This window comes from Galeopterus variegatus, unplaced genomic scaffold, assembly GCF_000696425.1.
Source record: "Galeopterus variegatus unplaced genomic scaffold, G_variegatus-3.0.2 Scaffold536, whole genome shotgun sequence".
NCBI classification, from domain to species: domain Eukaryota; kingdom Metazoa; phylum Chordata; class Mammalia; order Dermoptera; family Cynocephalidae; genus Galeopterus; species Galeopterus variegatus.
Genome location: NW_007726647.1, coordinates 114,561 through 132,575, shown reverse-complemented (window position 1 = coordinate 132,575; position 18,015 = coordinate 114,561). Strand labels below are relative to the sequence as shown.

At 42.9% G+C, this 18,015-nt stretch overlaps 2 protein-coding genes across 4 annotated transcripts in view; both read right to left on the bottom strand.

The window, feature by feature from the left end:
- The window catches only part of NKTR (natural killer cell triggering receptor), a 48,459-nt gene extending 43,815 nt beyond the window's left edge, over positions 1–4,644 (bottom strand). For all 3 annotated transcript variants that reach the window (XM_008569834.1, XM_008569835.1, XM_008569837.1), the window contains exons 1-2: positions 4,591–4,644; positions 4,327–4,407 (exon numbers count right to left, since the gene is read on the bottom strand). In XM_008569834.1, the coding sequence (XP_008568056.1) occupies positions 4,327–4,384 (58 nt within the window). In that variant the 5' untranslated portion in view covers positions 4,385–4,407; positions 4,591–4,644. The remainder of the gene's footprint in view (positions 1–4,326; positions 4,408–4,590) is intronic.
- A 9,035-nt stretch (positions 4,645–13,679) lies between these two features.
- SS18L2 (synovial sarcoma translocation gene on chromosome 18-like 2) lies at positions 13,680–17,014 on the bottom strand. Its single transcript, XM_008569833.1, has 3 exons — positions 16,816–17,014; positions 16,487–16,563; positions 13,680–14,377 (listed from the first exon to the last, which is right to left on the bottom strand). The coding sequence occupies exons 1-3, from the start codon at positions 16,882–16,884 to the stop codon at positions 14,290–14,292; spliced, it is 234 nt and encodes a 77-aa protein (XP_008568055.1). The 5' UTR covers positions 16,885–17,014; the 3' UTR covers positions 13,680–14,289.
- Positions 17,015–18,015: the final 1,001 nt, after the last annotated feature.

The window sequence follows — 18,015 nt, the reverse complement described above, 5'->3', positions numbered from 1 at the left end:
AGAAAAGAAAAACGAGCTGGAGTAGCTATTCTCATATCTGACAAAATAGACTTTAAACTAAAAACCATAAAAAGAGATAATGAGGGTCACTACATAATGATAAGAGGACTGATGCATCAAGAAGACATAACAATCATAAATATGTATGCACCCAATGTTGGAGCAGCCAGATTTATAAAACAAACTCTATTAGACCTAAAGAAGGAAATAGACACTAATACCATAATAGCAGGGGACCTGAATACCCCACTGTCAATACTGGACAGAACATCTAGGCAAAGAATCAGCAGAGAAACACAAAATTTTAATAATACTCTAGACCAATTGGACTTGGCAGATATCTACAGAACATTCCATCCAACATCCTCAGAATATTCGTCTGAGAAAATATGTGGGATAATTCCAATTTTTTTGAATTTGTTGAGATTTGATGTCTGAGAAAATATGTGGGATAATTCCAATTTTTTTGAATTTGTTGAGATTTGATGTCTGAGAAAATATGTGGGATAATTCCAATTTTTTTGAATTTGTTGAGATTTGATGTCTGAGAAAATATGTGGGATAATTCCAATTTTTTTGAATTTGTTGAGATTTGATGTCTGAGAAAATATGTGGGATAATTCCAATTTTTTTGAATTTGTTGAGATTTGATGTCTGAGAAAATATGTGGGATAATTCCAATTTTTTTGAATTTGTTGAGATTTGATGTCTGAGAAAATATGTGGGATAATTCCAATTTTTTTGAATTTGTTGAGATTTGATGTCTGAGAAAATATGTGGGATAATTCCAATTTTTTTGAATTTGTTGAGATTTGATGTCTGAGAAAATATGTGGGATAATTCCAATTTTTTTGAATTTGTTGAGATTTGATGTGGGATTCATCCCAGGGATGCAAGGTTGGTTCAACATACGCAAATCAATAAATGTGATACACCATATTAATAAAGCCAAACACAAGGACCATATGATCATCTCTATAGATGCTGAAAAAGCATTTGATAAAATTCAGCACTCATTCATGACAAAGACCCTCTATAAGTTAGGTACAGATGGAAAGTATCTTGACATAATTAAAGCCTTATATGACAAACCCACTGCCAACATCATCCTGAATGGGGAAAAGCTGAAAGCTTTTCCTTTAAGAACAGGAACTAGACAAGGATGCCCACTCTCACCACTTTTATTCAACATAGTATTGGAAGTACTAGCCAGAGCAATCAGAGAAGAGAAGGAAATAAAGAAGTGGAAAAGAAGAAGTCAAGCTATCCCTGTTTGCAGATGACATGATCCTATATATCAAACAGCCCAAAGCCTCTACAAAAAAACTCTTGCAGTTGATAAATGATTTCAGTGCAGTAGCAGGATACAAAATCAACACACAAAAATCAGTAGCATTTCTTTTCTCCGATAGTGAACAAGAAGTCAAGAAAGCCTGCCCATTTACAATAGCTACCAAAAAAATAAAATACTTAGGAATTGAGTTAACCAAAATAAGGAAAGGGAAACAAAATAAAAAAGAGGAAATAAAAACAGACAAGTCCAAACATAATGATAATTATATTAAATGTAAATAGTTAACCATACCAACTAAAAGACAGAGATCATCAGAATAGATAAAATACAAGACCCATCTATCTGCTATCTACCCAATTTAAAGATAAGATATAGGGCTGGCCCGGTGGTCCACTGTAGAGTGCGCCGCTAGGGAGCACGGCGGCGCTCCTGCCGAGAGTTCGGATCCCATGTGGAGACCGGTTCCCCCTCACTGGCTGAGCGCGGTGCGGGCGCAACACCGAGGGTTGTGATCCCGTTGCCGGTCCCCAGTACGGGTGCGACACCGAGGGTTGCGATCCCGTTACCGGTCAGTAAAAAAGACAAAAAGGAAAAAATATATATATAAGATATAGATAAGTTATAAGTAAAAGGATTGAAAATGATATCATGCAAACACTAATAAAAAGAAAGCTGGAATAGCTATATTCATATAAGACAAAGTAAACTTCAGAGCAAGGAAATTACCAGGAACAGAAAGGGCCATTACATAACGATAAAAAGGTCAATTCACTAAGAAGACAACAATCTTCGTGTGTATGCACCCACCTAACAAAAGAGCCTCAAAATAAATGAAGAAAAACATAATAAAACTGAAACGAGAAACAGACAAATCCATAATTATAGTTCAACACTTCAATATTCCTCTCTTAGTAATCAATACAATAAGCAGAAAATCAGCAATACAAAATAACTGGAACTGGATGTAACTGACATTTATAGAGCACTCTGCACAAAAACAGAATATGCATTCTTTTCAAGTGCACTGGGGAAATATATCAAAATAGAGCATATTGGACCTTAACAAATTTAAAAGAACTGAAATCATACAAAGTAGGTTCTCTAACCATAATGGAATTAAACTTGTTTGCTATAAATACACATTTCTATTGACAGTAATAGAACAGAATACATACTGTGCTGTATTCAACTTAATTTTTATCAGTAGGGCTGGCCGGTTAGCTTAGCTGGTTAGAGGGTGGTGTTATAACACCAAGCTCGAAGGGTTCAGATCCCTATACCAGCCAGCCACAAAAAAATTTTTTGTCAGTACTTGATCTCACTAGTGCAGACAGTGTGGCCACTTTTAAATAACCTTTGCTCATCAAAGTAAATCAAAGATATTACTTTGTATTTACATCAAGTAAATTGTTAACTACACAAGAAGTTGAGAGTACTACTTAAATTAAGTACTCAGTAACATATGTACTAATGGTTAAATCCTATAAAGCAGAACACTTCATACAACTAAAGTGATCTTAAAAGTTGTGTAAAAATCAAGTATCTACTACTTAGATAATACACTAACAAGTGCTAGAGAAGTATTATATATGAGATTGAACCACATGAAATTGACAATTATTAACTGGTTCAACCTAGAATAACGTAAGCATTCCTTGTTTAATATATGAGTAAACATTAAACATTCTAAGTGTGCTAGTCACTTCTATCAGGATGAATTACCTTGGATGTTGAGGACTGAAGTTCATTCAACCATTACTAAACGTATTCTGGAGATTTCTCACAACACAGGTTATTTGCAAATCTAGGATTTTAACATGTACTAGGGAAAGGAGTACTTAACATGAATACAGAACCTTTGTTCTACTTCTGTTTTCGGGGGTCTATTTTTCATTCTTAAAAAAACAAACAAAAATGTTGTTATATGTTGCGTGGACTCACTATAAAATAAGGATAAAGATCCATAAAGGCTCAAAACATTAAAAAAAGAAAGAGAAGGCAATAGGCCATTTCATACTACTCTTTTCCCTCCTCTACTCCAGCCACACTGGGCTCCGGGCTGTTCCTCAAACATGCAAATACAACACTCCTCCTCAGCGCCTGTGTTAACTGTCTCCCTCTACCAGAAATGCTCTTCTCAACTCCTTTAGATATCTGCTTAAATGTCATCTTCTCAAAATGGCCTTGTCTAACCAATATACTAAAACAGTATCCCTACTACAAGCCACTGTATTTTTTTTCCCTAGTTTATTGTCTGTCTTCCCCCTATAGAATATAAACTATAAAAGGAGAGCCCTTTGTTTTATTCACTGCTACATCTCCAGAGACTAGAATGTTAGCAGGCTCTCCTAAGAATCAGCAGAACAAGATGCTGCACAAAGACAGCATATATGCCTCCCATTAAACCTCGTCATAGATATAAAAAAAATATTTTATTTTCAAAAATATATACTAATGAGTGGCTGGATTCCCTAAACACAAAACATTAGTGCTAAAGCGTATGCATGCTGTAATTCTGCTGGTACAAAATGCTCTGGTTCTCCACACAAGACATTTGCCAATCCATCTTCCAGGAATCAAAAAATTCTGGCTAAAGATCCTTAGGGGAACACAGAGGCGGACTTAACGTATTAACGATATATAGTAATTAGACTACGTAATACCTGAGTCCAAACTTCTTGGTACCGAGCAAGATACTAAAAACCGAAATCGGGAGTGTTTGCCCTCTAGAGATACTGGGAGAAAAAAAGTCCTTTGAACTGCGCCCCCTTTTCTTGGCGCCAGGCTGGGTATGAGGACTCAGTCGGAGGTGCAGGGGGCAAGGGGTTTGGAAGAGACCCAGACTCCGAGCAGGACGGGGTGGTGTATCCGGGACACTCTCCTCCCCACTGATTTTCTCTCAGGAGAAAAGGGCAAGTTGACTGCGCCTACCCGTTCCCAAAAATGTTTGGGGGAGGGGTGATGAGGGCAGACGCCTCGCCTTCGCTCAGGCAAGCCCAGGCCCCAGCAGCGCTCCCCAATCTCCGGCTCACCCGGCTCCCGGTTGATCTCGATATCGAAGTGGCACTGCGGCCGGTCCTGCGCCCCCATCGCGACCGAGGCGGCGGCAAGAGCTGGGAGAGAGGGAAACGAAAGCGGTCAGGGTGGGGGGCTAGGGCGGGGCTGGGCGAAGTCCGCGCCACGGTCGCCTCGCGCCGGCCTGTCGCGACAGCGCAGGAGGCCAAGACGGGCCGCCCCCCCCGCCCTGGGCCTTCCGGTCCCCATGCAGCGCACGCATATGCAGGAGAGCTCTTCACCTTGCTGGCCTCCAGCCTGAGCGTCTCCCTGTGAGCAGACGAGAAAGCACTGAAACCGCAGGTTGAGGCCAACGCCACTAACGCAACGCCACCTCTTCTCCCGGTCCGGCCCCCTGTGCCACGCTAAGCCCCGCGAGAGTCTGGACAAATACCGCGAGAGCACAGTCTCTAATAGTGGGTTAACCGAAGGAGGCGGTGTAGGGAGCACGTGCACGCGGGCGTGGCCGGAGCTCTGGAGGAGCCTCCAGCTGGCTTTCCCATACCCATTTGCCCCGCCCATTGGAGTCAGTCGCCCAATCTAGGAGCCTTGGACGCGCCGGCTCCCTGCGCCACCTCGTCCTCTGGGGCTGTGTCCTCGCATTTGCCGATATCGCGAGACTTCCTTGTTGAGAGCCGGAAACGAGTTGTGCGTATTGAATTGTTGAGGTTTAGTAAGCCGAGCTGGACTCGGGGTTTGTTTTCTTTTTCGCGGGAGTAATTATGACCGCATCCTATTGTTAGACCGTTTGTCTCACTTTAAAAGCCTTTTAGGCTGAGCGTGTTCATTCCTGCTTTGGCGCCAGTGTCACTGGGATCGTTTCTGTTCCTGTGCTCACTGGCCATTCTACATCTTTTGTATCCTCTTGTAATAAATAATAGCTGTGACTGTATACTGAGTTCTGTGAGTCCTACTAGTGAACCATCAAACCTGGAGGTCATCTTGGGGACCCGCAACACAGAAATAGTATCAGAATTTGGCTTAAAAATATATACATATCTACATATACATGAAGGTACTTCAAAATGTTCATGGAAAAATAGATTTAAAAAATAGGAATTCAGGGCTCGCTGGTAGCTCATTTGGTTAGAGCATGGTGCTGACAGAACCAAGGTCAAGAGTTCAGATCCCTGTACTGGCCAGCTGCCAGAAAATAGGAATACTTCCATGAGCTTTTTGAAGTACCCTCATATATATATATATATATTTATACACACATAAAATTTAAGAACATATTTTTTGAAATCTTAGATTTCTTTTTTGTGGAAAATAAGAGGCAGACTATTTCATGGGATACGGAAAAATGTGTATTTTGATAGAATAACATCCTCACGGTGTTAGTCAAGATCAGATGGACTTTCTCCATGGAGAGAAGGGGATACGGCCACAGCAGCTTCAGGCACACATCTTTAAAACCTAGCAATCTGAGGGGAAAGCGTTTTTCCTGCCAGAACCCCTGAGAAAAATCCTGTGGAAAGATTCTGATTGGCTTGATATGCCCATCCTTGGCTTCAGTCTTGGTGGTCTGGGCAATGGCTAGATACTATGATTGAGTAGCTTAGGGTGGAGAAAGGCATAGAGGCATGGCAGCACAGAGATGGCCACTGAGGCAATGACTGTAAACTAAGAAGTCACCTCAATTGTGAATATTGCACCCATCTTTTGGCCTTTTAGGTTAGTGACTTTTTTGCCAATAACTTGTTTTAAAGCATGGCTGTACTTTCATAAATGTCTGCTGCTACAACCTCTTTTGGAGGGAGCTCAGGTCCCATCAAATGCATATGAAAAACTCACCATGACAAATACCTCTTGTCAGATAGGATCCTTACTCATTTTATGTTGATTCTACTTGTTTAGTGATTTTATCCTGTTATCGGGCACAGGTCCGTCTGCCTGCCCCAGACATAGAAAAAGTTAAATGTTGGTGAAAATGGAAGTCAGCTTTTACTCAGGAATACCAGTGACCTGAGGAGAGATATTAGGCTAACACATCTCTCTGCTAAACCTGAAGGAGAATGGCCCGACTAAAGCCATCTTGAAGACTCAGATTTACTAAGGGGTTTTAAAAGAGGGGGCTGAGGGAATGAAACATGGGAAACGAAAAGCAGGAGTGGGGGAAGACATGAGCCATGGGGACTCTGTGCAAGGAGCCAGGTGCAAGTTCTTACCGAGACTCTGTCTGGTTTCTGCTCCCATCTTTGCTGTTATCTCAGGGTCTGGATAGTACATGCCTCTTGGCAAGTCTGCAGCTTCAGGCTGGCTGGAAAACAATTTTACATTCATGAAAATGATGTCATCTTTTCCCATAACCAAGGTTCAAAATATCAAATAACCGTGGGAAAAGAGGGAACTCAGAGAAATGCATGCCAAAGAAAAAACTGTGTCCTTATAAAATGTGCCTACAGCCCATGAAGTTTTAGATCCCTACATGGCTTCAGTCCTGCTCACTTCGGTAATCCTCTAAATTCTGCTTTGAGTCCTTGGCTCTGATACTTTTTCTGGACACTAGCCTTTGCAAGTAGATTGGGTTTGCGTAAAAGTTTTTCAAGTGCCCTGGTGCTGATGGAAGCCATATTGGCTGAGCCAGTCCATCTGGGTCTACCCACCAACGGTAAGGTATTAGATAACTTGTGTCTTGATTTGGTCTCCCCCAGAAGCAAACCCTGAGACAATGATTTCAGTGCAAGTTATTTGAGAAGTGCTATGGTCTGAATGTTTGTGTCCCCCCAAAATTCATGTTGAAATTCTAACCCTCAAGGTGATGGTATTAGGAAGTGGGGCTTTTGGGAGGTGATTAGGCACATGAGGAAGGGAAGGCCCAATATGAAAGAGATTAATGCCCTTATAAAGGAGGCCTGAAAGAGACCCTTTACCCCTTCTGTCACGTGAGGTTACAGTGGAAAAGATGGCTGTCTGTGAACCAGAAAGTGGGCTCTCACCAGAAACCAAATTTGCTGGGGCCTTGATCTTGGACTTCTCAGCCTCCAGAACTGTGAGAATTAAGGTTGTTTGTAAGCCACACAGTTTATGGAATTTTGTTATAGCAGCCGACACAGACTAAGACAGGAAGTGACGCTGGAAAACTACATTCAGGGCATGGGGATGTAAAACAAGGAAGGTAATTGATAAAGTATGTGATGTTGAGCCAGTGGGTGATTGGAGCTTAATCCTGCTGGGGAACTCTGGGAACCAGCACAGAAGAAACAGCTGAGAATTATCCAGTCTGAGGGGTGAGGGAGCTGGGATTTTCATACACCATCTCCTGAGACTGTTTGGTTGAGAGCTGCTCCTAGGGATAGTTACCCCCACGTTCTTCTGGCCTGGGCATAGCAGACTTCCAGTTTTAGGGAAAAGTCTTCAGAAACAGAGATACAGAATCAGACTGTTGAGAGTCAGTTGGAATACAGTTAAAGGAAGAAAGTTCCGTGAAGTTGGAGTAAAGTTCAAGGAATGAGAGTAGGATGCTGACAGCTTCAGCTGTAACTGGCAAATCAATTTTTTGTTTGCAGACAAGGGAGTGCTCAGGAATTGAAAAGCATAGACTTTGTCTATGACAAATAAGAAGCACCTGATAATTTCCACATGGAATCCCTGCAGCCTCAATGTATGGGCACTTTCTTAGGCATCTCTGGCCCCACATAATGCCCTGGTTCATGCTGGGGTGTGGGTCTTTTTTATCTTGCCAGACTTAGGAGCTCTCTGAAGGCAGGGCCCAGTGCCCCTCCTCCTGTTTTTCTCACTATAGAGCCAAGCACCAGGCCTGGACAAACGAGGACTCATGTTGTAATTTTATCAATGAACACATAGGTGAATAGTGCTCTATAAATGGACTCCAGAGAGGGAAAAAAAACAGTTGGCAATGAAAAAAATAAGAGAGAGAGAAACAGTTGGAATGAAAGGCCTTTGTTTAGATGTTGCCTCTGCTGCACTGCTAGTTCCCTTTATGGTCATGCATCAGGTTCCTTGTTGTTCATCTCAGCTGCAATGTTACATCCTCAGGTCATCCCTTACTCCATAATCTAAAGTAGTCACTCAAACACTCCTCAACATACTACCTTGTTGTAATTCTCTGCAGAGCATTTATTATCATGAAGCTGTCCTTACTTACACTTTATTCTGTCTCCACAAATAAGAATAAAGGTTCCATGAGAGAAGGGACATTGTCTGGCTTCCTCACTGCAGTATCATCAGCACATACTAGTTAATCAATAAATATTTTTGAATTATTTAATTAAACACAAACAGAAATGAAAACAACTTCCCCTTGGTTTTAGGAAGGAAGGAGAAGGTTGTAGTGATTCAAGAGAACATCTAGATTCCAGAGGAATCTATGGGACTTTCATGGGGAACATAGGTAGCAGATTAATTAACTTCTTAAAACTGCTTTTTTAAAAATGGAATAGATGGGAAACATTATATATATGAGGTAGAGTAATAATAAAATGATACTATGTACCCATCTGTATTAGTACATCTCTGCTGCTTATAACAAAATACCTGAAATTGAGAAATGTGTAAAGAAATGAAATTTATTTGTCAGTTTCAGAAGCTGGGAAGTCCAAAGTCCAGGTAACATATATGGTAAGGGACTTTTTCTTTGGTGGTGACTCCTCACAGCAATGCAGAGCGTCACATAGTGAATGATGTGAGCAAAAGAGAGCTAAGCTTCTCAGTTGCTCTCCTTATAAAACCATCAGAACCACAACCATTACTCCATGAATGGATCAATCCATTCATGAAGGCAGAGTCCTCACAATCAAATCACACCTTTAAGGCCCCACCTTTCAATCACAATAACAGGATTTCCTACCCTCTTAACACTGTCACAATGGGGCTTAAGTTTCTAATACATGAAACTTTGAGGGGCACATTCAACCCATATCACCATCTTAAGAAATACACTCAGATCACCTCCAGTAATGGAGGTTTACTGCAAAGGTTCAAAGTCACATAAGATAGCACTGAACATCATTTCTTTGATAGTTATATTGTTAGTAGGAGTCTGCAAAGTTCAAACTGGGATATCAAGAGGCCTTATGAGGAAGTGGAAAAATAGCTTAATATTCCGTAGAATACAATCCGACCTCGAATGATCTACTGTCTGTTTTACCTGCCATATCCTCATGCCAGGAATGTAATAATGACAGAAGTCACCGCTGTTGCAAATCCTAAGAGGTAGGCTCAGACTCAGTGTGGGCTGTTGGGATATCAGCTTGAGCCAACGGGTTGGAGAAGGGCTCAGATGGGCTGAGTGGAGGCACAACACTTGAAGCAGGAGGTCCTCCGAGTCGAGAGTAGTGGTTAATATAGTCTAGTCAGGGTCACTATTTGTTCTTTGTTTTTTTGGGTTTTTGTCTTTAAATCATCTTGCACAACTATGTTGATTCCTGCATCCTTCAAGAGGGATGGCAGGTGCTTGTGCTTTGGGCTCTCTCTGAAGCAAACAGGAAGAGATGGGCTGGAGTGCAGACAGCTAGCTGGCCTGTGCCAGCTTCTCTAAGGTGTCTACCCTCTGGAGGGTAGGCTGTGACTAAAGCACCCTCAGCTGTTCTGAGGCTTCTGATTTGCTCTGATTCAGTCCTCTGCCTGCAGACTAAAACATCCTTGCAAAATACAAAGGGAACACGGGGTCACAAACCCCCTCCCTCCAGAGGAGAGCTGGGCTTTGTCTTCAAGGCTACTCCCATCCCACACAGGAAGCTGCACTTAACTGCTGTAGGTCACAGTGGCTTGCTCAGAGGCTCATACTCCCAGGCAGAGGAGACTCTGATGTTCTCTGATGCTTTCACCTCGATATGGGCTGCAGCCAGTAGCATAGTTCCTACAAGGTCGGACTCATGTTGTGCTGGTGGTAGCCTGCAGCTTTCCACTTTCTTCCGTCTTCTTCAATATCAAGGGGCCCATTTAAGGCAACCAGTGTCTCTCAGGTGGACATTTTTGGGACATTCTGCATGCTTCTCGAGGTTTCCACAGAATTAAGCCCCTACTGCCTACAGCAGTGACCTCAGTAACACACCCTTTTAGTGATTTTTTTTCTCCCTCCCTGTCTCACTCTCCCTCCTCTACTCCTGCTTCCTGAGATCATCTCCCAAATAAACTACCTGCCTTGTCTCAGGCTGCTTTCTCCAAATCCTTAGGGGAGGCTCAAATTGAAACATTAGCTCATGCTCAGATTCTAGCTGGAGCTAGACTGATGGCCAAACCCAAGTGTCTATGGGTGCCAGGCCCTATTTAAACTTGTCAAGCTGCCTAGTACAGAGGGACAGCTGCCATCCTACTCCAGCTGATGGTTACCATGTGGATCTGCAAGCCTAACATTGTTAGATGGCGTGGTCTACGCCATGGCAGAGTCCTAAAGGAGTCAGCTTGGGCTGCCCTCTCCGAGCTGGCAGGGCTGCTGGAGGGAGAGCTGCTGGCGAGGCCACAGCTACGAGCACTTGCTGCAACCAGAAGGGCTGCCTGCCTCGGCTTTGTGGCTTTTGCCTTCTCTTTCGATATTTTGGTTAGTGTGGCAGTTCTCTAAATTCCTAAAAGATTATAAAAATAACACAAATAATTATGCAGTCATTGAACTAAACATTCCCACGGAAGGATCCGAGTAAATTGGACAATTCAAAATTATCCCTTTGTCGGGCCGGCCTGTGGCTCACTCGGGAGAGTGCGGTGCTAATAACACCAAGGCCCCGGGTTCGGATCCTATATAGGGATGGCCGGTTTGCTCACTGGCTGAGCGTGGTGCTGACAACACCAAGTCAAGGGTTAAGATCCCCTTACCGGTCATCTTTAAAAAAAAAAAATTATCCCCTTGTGATAAATTGATCACACCAACATATGTTCCAAAAGCACCGCTCATGACTAAATATGAGCTGCAGCCTAATGTAAGTTGGCAAACATCATTTACTGGAGGTTATATTAATGGCAAGAGAATGGTTGGCATTAATGAGAAATTATATGATTGGGACAAATTAAGTATATGGGAACGAAACTGTAGAACCCCCTTTACTTGGTGGTGTCCAGTTTTAAATAAATCATTAAGAATCAGGTGTTGGGATAAAAATATATGCTGTAAAATTATTAAACCTGCAAAATTAGATCTTAGAAAAATAAGAGAGTGTAACTGGTTTTGTGAGGGATGGTGCTGTGCACAAGGACACTTTAACATTTAGATCAAGATTACAGGGCCACAGCAAATGCATAACCTTAAAATGTGCATGATAATGCTGCTCAAATATCCGCTGTTCTTTTTACATTTGGCTCCCACCAGGGAGGATGGATATTAACAGGGTGGATATTAACCACAGTTTGCTTACAGAGAAAGGTCACAAGATAACTTCAAGACAATGAAGGGATGGTTTGAATCTGATAAACCTGATTCCAGGAAATAGAAGCACGAGTTGATCACCTAAGACGTGCTGACCTCTAAAAAGGTTTCCTCCCTGCTTTATGGACCATTGATTTAAGCTTGCTGATACAATAAAAATAGTACCCCCAAAACCCCCCTGCAGAGAAAAATCTAAATAAAAGGCATTGTTTCATGCTCTACTGTGCTCCAGCTGCAACACACTGACAGCCCGCAGAGAGAGAACGTGCATATTGATGCATTGAGGTCTCTGTCTGTGTTTGTTATTTTCGCCGACCCTCCCTCTCCTTTTTTGGGTACCCACAACTTGACCGGAGCTGGTCTCCGGCAGTTAGAAATCCAGGCTTTAATTGGAAACCTACTTATTTTTAAACGTTAGCAACTAATTCAAAACTAAATACACTGCACAGCCCCAACACATCTACTGACCAGATCAGGCCCATGAGCAGCCTACTTGTGCCAGCTGGTATACAGTATGGGCACCAACCCCATGAACATGGAGAAGGAAGACTACAAATGGGCTAAAAACTGTTAAGGATGTCAGATTGGGTGATGGAGCAAAGGAACAGACTCTCCGCAAGATTTGAAAAAGCCTAGAGTAAGGGCCAGAGCTAACACACATTGAGTGTTCACCAAGTGCTCAGCTCTCAACCACATTATCTCAATCTTACAACCTCAGGAGGCAGATACTATTTTCATTATTCCCATTTTAGAGGTGAGGAAACAGCTCTCAGAGGTTAAAGGGATAGAACTGGGATTCAAAATGAGTTATCTCTTCACTATTTACATATTACAGCCACCCTGAGTTGCAACCCTTGACTCCAACAAAAGGAGCAGGAACCTGGGATTCTAATTTTGGGTTCACTTCCAAGAATCTCTTTGCTTCATTTTACAGATAAGTCTCAAAGAGGGAAAGTTTTTATAGAATACAACTAATAAAAGCAGAAGTGTTGATAAAATTAGAAAATCACCACTATGCAATCCCTAATGAATCAAAAGATCAAAACTGGGTAGATCATAATTTAAGTAAAAGGCTGTTGGGAACTTGGAAATAAATCAAATCTGGTCACTTCCTGATGTGATGCAAACACAAGTACTTACCACCTCCGATGACATATTCTAGCCAAAAATAATAGAACTTTAGTCTGAAAGAGCCTCTAGATCTATCAGTTTATAGGAAATGTGGGTGAGTGTGTATGTTTTCTGTTGTTTATAACAGAATACCTGAAATAAGTAATTATAAAGAAAAAGTATTTATTTCTTACTTTTTCTTTATAATTTCTTTATGGAGGCTGGGAAGTCCATAGTCCAGGGGATGCATCTGGTGAGGGCCTTCTTGATTGTGACTCTCCACAGCGATGCAAGGTGTCACATGGCGAGAATGGGCTGAGCAAGAGAGCTAATCTCCTTACTTGCTCTCCTAATAAAACCATCACAACCATGCCCAAGATAACTCATTCCTTCATGAATGGATTAATTCATTCATGAGGACACAGTCCTTATGATCCACTCACCTCTCAAATGCCATAATCAGATTTCCCACCCTCATAACACTGTTGCAATGGGGATCGAGTTTCTATTACATGAACTTCTGGGGGACAAATGTGACCCATAGCACAATGGGACATATTTAAAGACACTACTAGGACACAAGTGGATGGATCAGAACATGAGAAGTTCTAGAGCAGAGGACCTAGTTTTTTTCAACAAATGGCAAAGTAAAGAGGGGGAACTATTAAGTATTTTTAATCCTTTTTTTTTTTTTGGTAGCTGGCCAGTACAAGGGGAATTGAACCCTGGACCTTTGCAATATCAGCATCAGGCTCTACTATTAAGTATTTTTAAAGCTACTTAATGGAACATCAACACGGTGCAATGTGTGCATCGTTTGGATCCCAATTCAGACCAATGAACAAAAAGACATTCTGTGATAACTGAAGAAAAGTGAACATCATCTATTAACAGATAATATTAGATAATTAAGAATCACTATTAATTTTATTGGCAATAATAATGGTATAGTTGTTACATACCTTATAGTTAAGTCCTTAACAGTTTTTCTGGAAAACCAAATGGAACAGTTATTACATGAAAACTTCTAACCCTCATATCAGTCTTTTGCAGAAAAGCAAGCTTTGTTTCAAAGCATCCTGAAAAGAGCAGTTGGGGGACCACAAACTTGGTAGGAGGGAGCACACAGTTACATGTCCATTTGGCAAGGTGTCAGCTGTGAGTCTCACCAATTCCTGCTGTTTGCCCAACACCTACTTGGTTTCCTCTTCAGGTTGAAACTAAAAAGTAGGCTTGAAGATGCCCATGACATTATTCTTATCCAAACTTGCTCCCATTTCAGGAAAGAGAACACCTGGGGTCAACTTTTTGAGGGATCTGCTTAATTATTAAATAAATATTTACACTGAGAATACAGTTAAGTTAGTGGCTTTCTTCACATTCTCATGTTTTTAAAAGAGCCACAGAGGTTTCATTCATGTTTTCAGCAGTTGAGTTGGTAAAGATCCTGTCTCCATTTCATAGGAAATGGATTACATTCAATTACTCCTCACAACAGCCAACTGGAAGATTATTTCATTGGTTTTGAAGTACTGGTTGGGCTGGCATCTGCGATGGTAGCCAAATAAATGAGATTTCTATGTAACACATGCTGGTACCTATGGTGAAAAACGGGTAAAAATTAGAGGCTTGTTTTCATTGACCATGAACAAAAAATTGGAAAAGAGTTTACCCACTCTAGTGGAATGGCTCATCCATCAATTGGATGATTCAGTGTTATCAACCTTTTTGTTTAACATATTCAAGGAAAATGTTACTCATTCTCACATCACTTCCACAGCTCTAGGCCAAGCCACTGTCACTTCTTGCTTGAACTATTACAGTAGTCTCCTAACTGGTCTCCCTGATCTACCTTTGCACCTCTACTTTATTCTCCACACAGCAGTCTTGTACAAAAGTGATCCTTGTACAAATTAAGTCCATACCTTATGTTATACTTCCTGTTTAAAACCCTCCAAAGACTCCGATCTCATTCAAACTAAAGCTGAACCCTTCTTTTGACCTACAAGGCCCTACATGATTTGGGCCTCCAGCTACCTCTCTGATCTCATCTCCAGTGATTTTCCCTTTGCTCACTGAGTTCTGGCCATAGTGGCCTCTTTGCTGTGACTTGAAGATATCCAGCACACTCCTGCCAGGGGGTTTTTCCACCTGATGCTCTCTCTGCCTTTCTTATCTGCATACCTGGCTCCCTCACCTCAGGTCTCTACTCAAATATCACCTTATCAGAGATTGTCTGTATAAAGTAGCACCCCTCCCCCCACTTATCCTGCTTTATTTGTAATCGAAGCACTTATTGTTATGTGCTTACTTATATATTTCCTCTCTCCAAATCCTAGAGTCTAGAATATCAGCTCCATTAGAGCAGAGCTGCTGTTTTGCTGCTGATCCAGTACCTGAAATGGCGCTTGGTACTCAGTAGTAAAGTATTTTTTGAACGAACTTCAGGAAGGGACAAGACACTTCCATGATAAATGTGTGCTTACTACGGCAGTGATTCTCAATCAGGAGGTAGAGTTCCCCATCCAGGAAGATAAATCGGACCAGGGCTCAGGAAGCTTGGCCTGTGCAATGTGGAAAAAAACCCACTAGGAGATTCTGATAACTTTTTTACCCTTTGGTTGAGAATCACTGTACCAAACAAAATATTTTGCAACCATTTTCCATATAGAAAAACGAGAAAGTGTCTAATATAAATTTTAAAAAAGCAAATCACCAAATGCCAGAGTCAAATGTAAAGACTTAGCCCAAAATGGAAATCTCTACTATTCCATTGAGGTATTCAAGTGAGGAATTGTAGGTGATTTTAAAAAACTCTTTAAGGGGCCGGCCCGTGGCTCATTCGGGAGAGTGCGGTGCTGATAACACCAAGGCCACGGTTTCGGATCCCATATAGGGATGGCCGGTTAGCTCACTGGGTGAGCGTGGTGCTGACAATACCAAGTCAAGGGTTGAGATCCCCTTACCGGTCATCTTTTAAGAAAAATAAATAAATTAATTAATTAAATAAAAAACTCTTTAAAATTTTGTAGGTGACTTTTTTTTTTTTTTTTTAGGGAGTAGAGAAAGAATGGCTTTCTTAAACATTTCTTCAGTAACCGTGAAATAATATATTTTTCTATAAAAAATGGGGCATACTTTCTAGATTTGGAAAAGTGACTCAGACTCTATTTTCTCTTCTTTTGGTGTCTGACTAGAAAGCACGTAAAATTACCATGCAGAATTTACCCCGGGCTTAACTTGGAGCTCCTTTGTTGGTCTTTGTGTGTGTCACTCACAGACTGACTGCAAGTTAGAAATGGGAAGGAGCTTAGCACTCAAATGATCAGATCACCACACTTAACAGAAAAAGGATGAGGCAGGGACCCATGATGACAAACGGGTCTTGACTCTCATTTCCTGAGCCTATTTTCCGTGTTCTCCCCTCCCCATCCTTGTCATCAGCTGGCATGGCTTCATGTGAAGGAGGTTTTGCATCGAGAATAATTCAAGTTCTGAAGACGGAGCCACATCTGACTCCAGGCTCCACAATGTACTGGCTGCATGGTCTTGGGTAGATAATCTCTTTGAGCCTGTCTTTCCTCAAATGTAAAATACGTCTCATCTGCGATCAAACACCCAAGACTTCTAGTTCAAGACAGCTGCTCCATTACCACATCTGACCTCCCCTCCACTCAAGGGTCAGGGACGGGAGGGGAGGCACTTACTGGACGCACTCGTTCGCCCGGCCCTTGTTTTGATACTCCACAATACAGCGGATCAGCTGGTCATTCTCCTCCAGAAGCTGAAAGATCAGAGAAAGGATCAGTGCAGTGCGATGTCAGGACGGCAGGGAAGACTGCAACCTCCTTCCCGCCCGTGCCGGGCTGTCCTGTGCCGGCGACTTTGTTCACTTTGTTCCCATCTTACTCCATACCCCAGCAGGTCAACACCCTTCGCAGACTGCAAGTCAGCTGGGATGCCGCTCATTCCAAGAAGCTCCCACACTCCGCAGCCCCTCGGGATCCCGACTCCCCTCGCCCGCGTTGACGCTCACCCGCTGGATAGTCTCTTGATTGACTTCCGCTTTGCCCCTCAGCCAGTCCGGAACGAAGGCCACTGACATCCCGAGGAGCCTGGTCCGAACTCCGCCTCAGGAACCGCGGACCGCAGTGCGTCCAGACCGTAGCCAGCCAGCCGCCTCAGACGCACTACGGCGGCCACAAGGTCCCAAGATCAGTGGGGCCTACGCTCTCTACACTGACCGGATATTCCCGCCTACGGGAACGGGAGGGACGACATCTGCGATTGGACGCGAAAGAGCCATACTCAGAGCTTTCCTCGGGCCCCGCCCCTAGAGATCCGGGGCGGTTTGCTATCCTTTGCGCTTGCGCATTCTGGAAAGTGAACCTGGAGGGAGGGGCCGGGGCTAGTGCTGGCTCCTTGAGTTTTAGACTGTGTATTGTGAGTTTCTTTGCAGGCGCAGTTTGCCCGGCGTCATGCAGAATTCCTCACTTTTGACATCAGTCTGGTGTCTCCGGGCTTGCGTCCGGAGCGTGAACCCTGGGCATTGTCTCCTGCTGGGCCAAACCCCGCAGGGCCACGAAAACACTGGTGTTAGCTTTGTTCTTTGCTGAGGGAGAAACTCACGAATGTGCCGAGCTTATTAGGTTTAAACCCCTAAAAAGCCCTAGTATTTTCTCCATTTTATAGATGAGGAAACAGAGGTTAAGTAACTTGCTGAAGGTCCCATAGCTACTAAGGGCAAAGGCAGTATCTGAACACCTGTAGTCTGGCTTTAGAACACTCACTCTTAACTACTATCCCGTACTGTCTACGCACCATACTGCAAAGGTAGTTTGCTGCAAGATGCAAGGAAGAATCTAGGTCTACCCTCCTGGGCCACATGGTTACTCCTGGCGACCGCTACAGCTCTGAAGTGGTTGTAGTCTTCTAGCCCATCCATGGCGGACATGGCAACGAAATTGATTTTCCTTGCAGCACAGAGTGAGCAGTGGCCACTTTATTTAGGACAGAGATCCTGGGAGCCTGCACTTCTCAAAAGGGGAGCTTCCTAGAGCTTCATGTGTCTGGGTTGTGGCTCTGATACAGGTAACATGCATGAGCTAGGGCAGGACTCAGGGCTTCCTGGTTCCCGAGCCCACACTGTTAACCCCACATCAGGCTCCCTCCCCAGGAAATTTCCCCAAGGAAAACAAAAGAATGGGCAGAGGAGGAACCATCAGGAGCAGGATGT

What these genes read in the sequence shown, in the direction of transcription:
- SS18L2 (XM_008569833.1), bottom strand. Translation starts at nt 16,884, where the DNA reads ATGTCAGTGGCCTTCGTTCCGGACTGGCTGAGGGGCAAAGCGGAAGTC. An exon ending in ATCAAGAGACTATCCAGCGG is followed by an intron (nt 16,564 to 16,815) that starts GTGAGCGTCAAC and finishes CTGATCTTTCAG; the next exon opens with CTTCTGGAGGAGAATGACCA. An exon ending in CGGGCGAACGAGTGCGTCCA is followed by an intron (nt 14,378 to 16,486) that starts GTAAGTGCCTCC and finishes TTTTCACCATAG; the next exon opens with GTACCAGCATGTGTTACATA.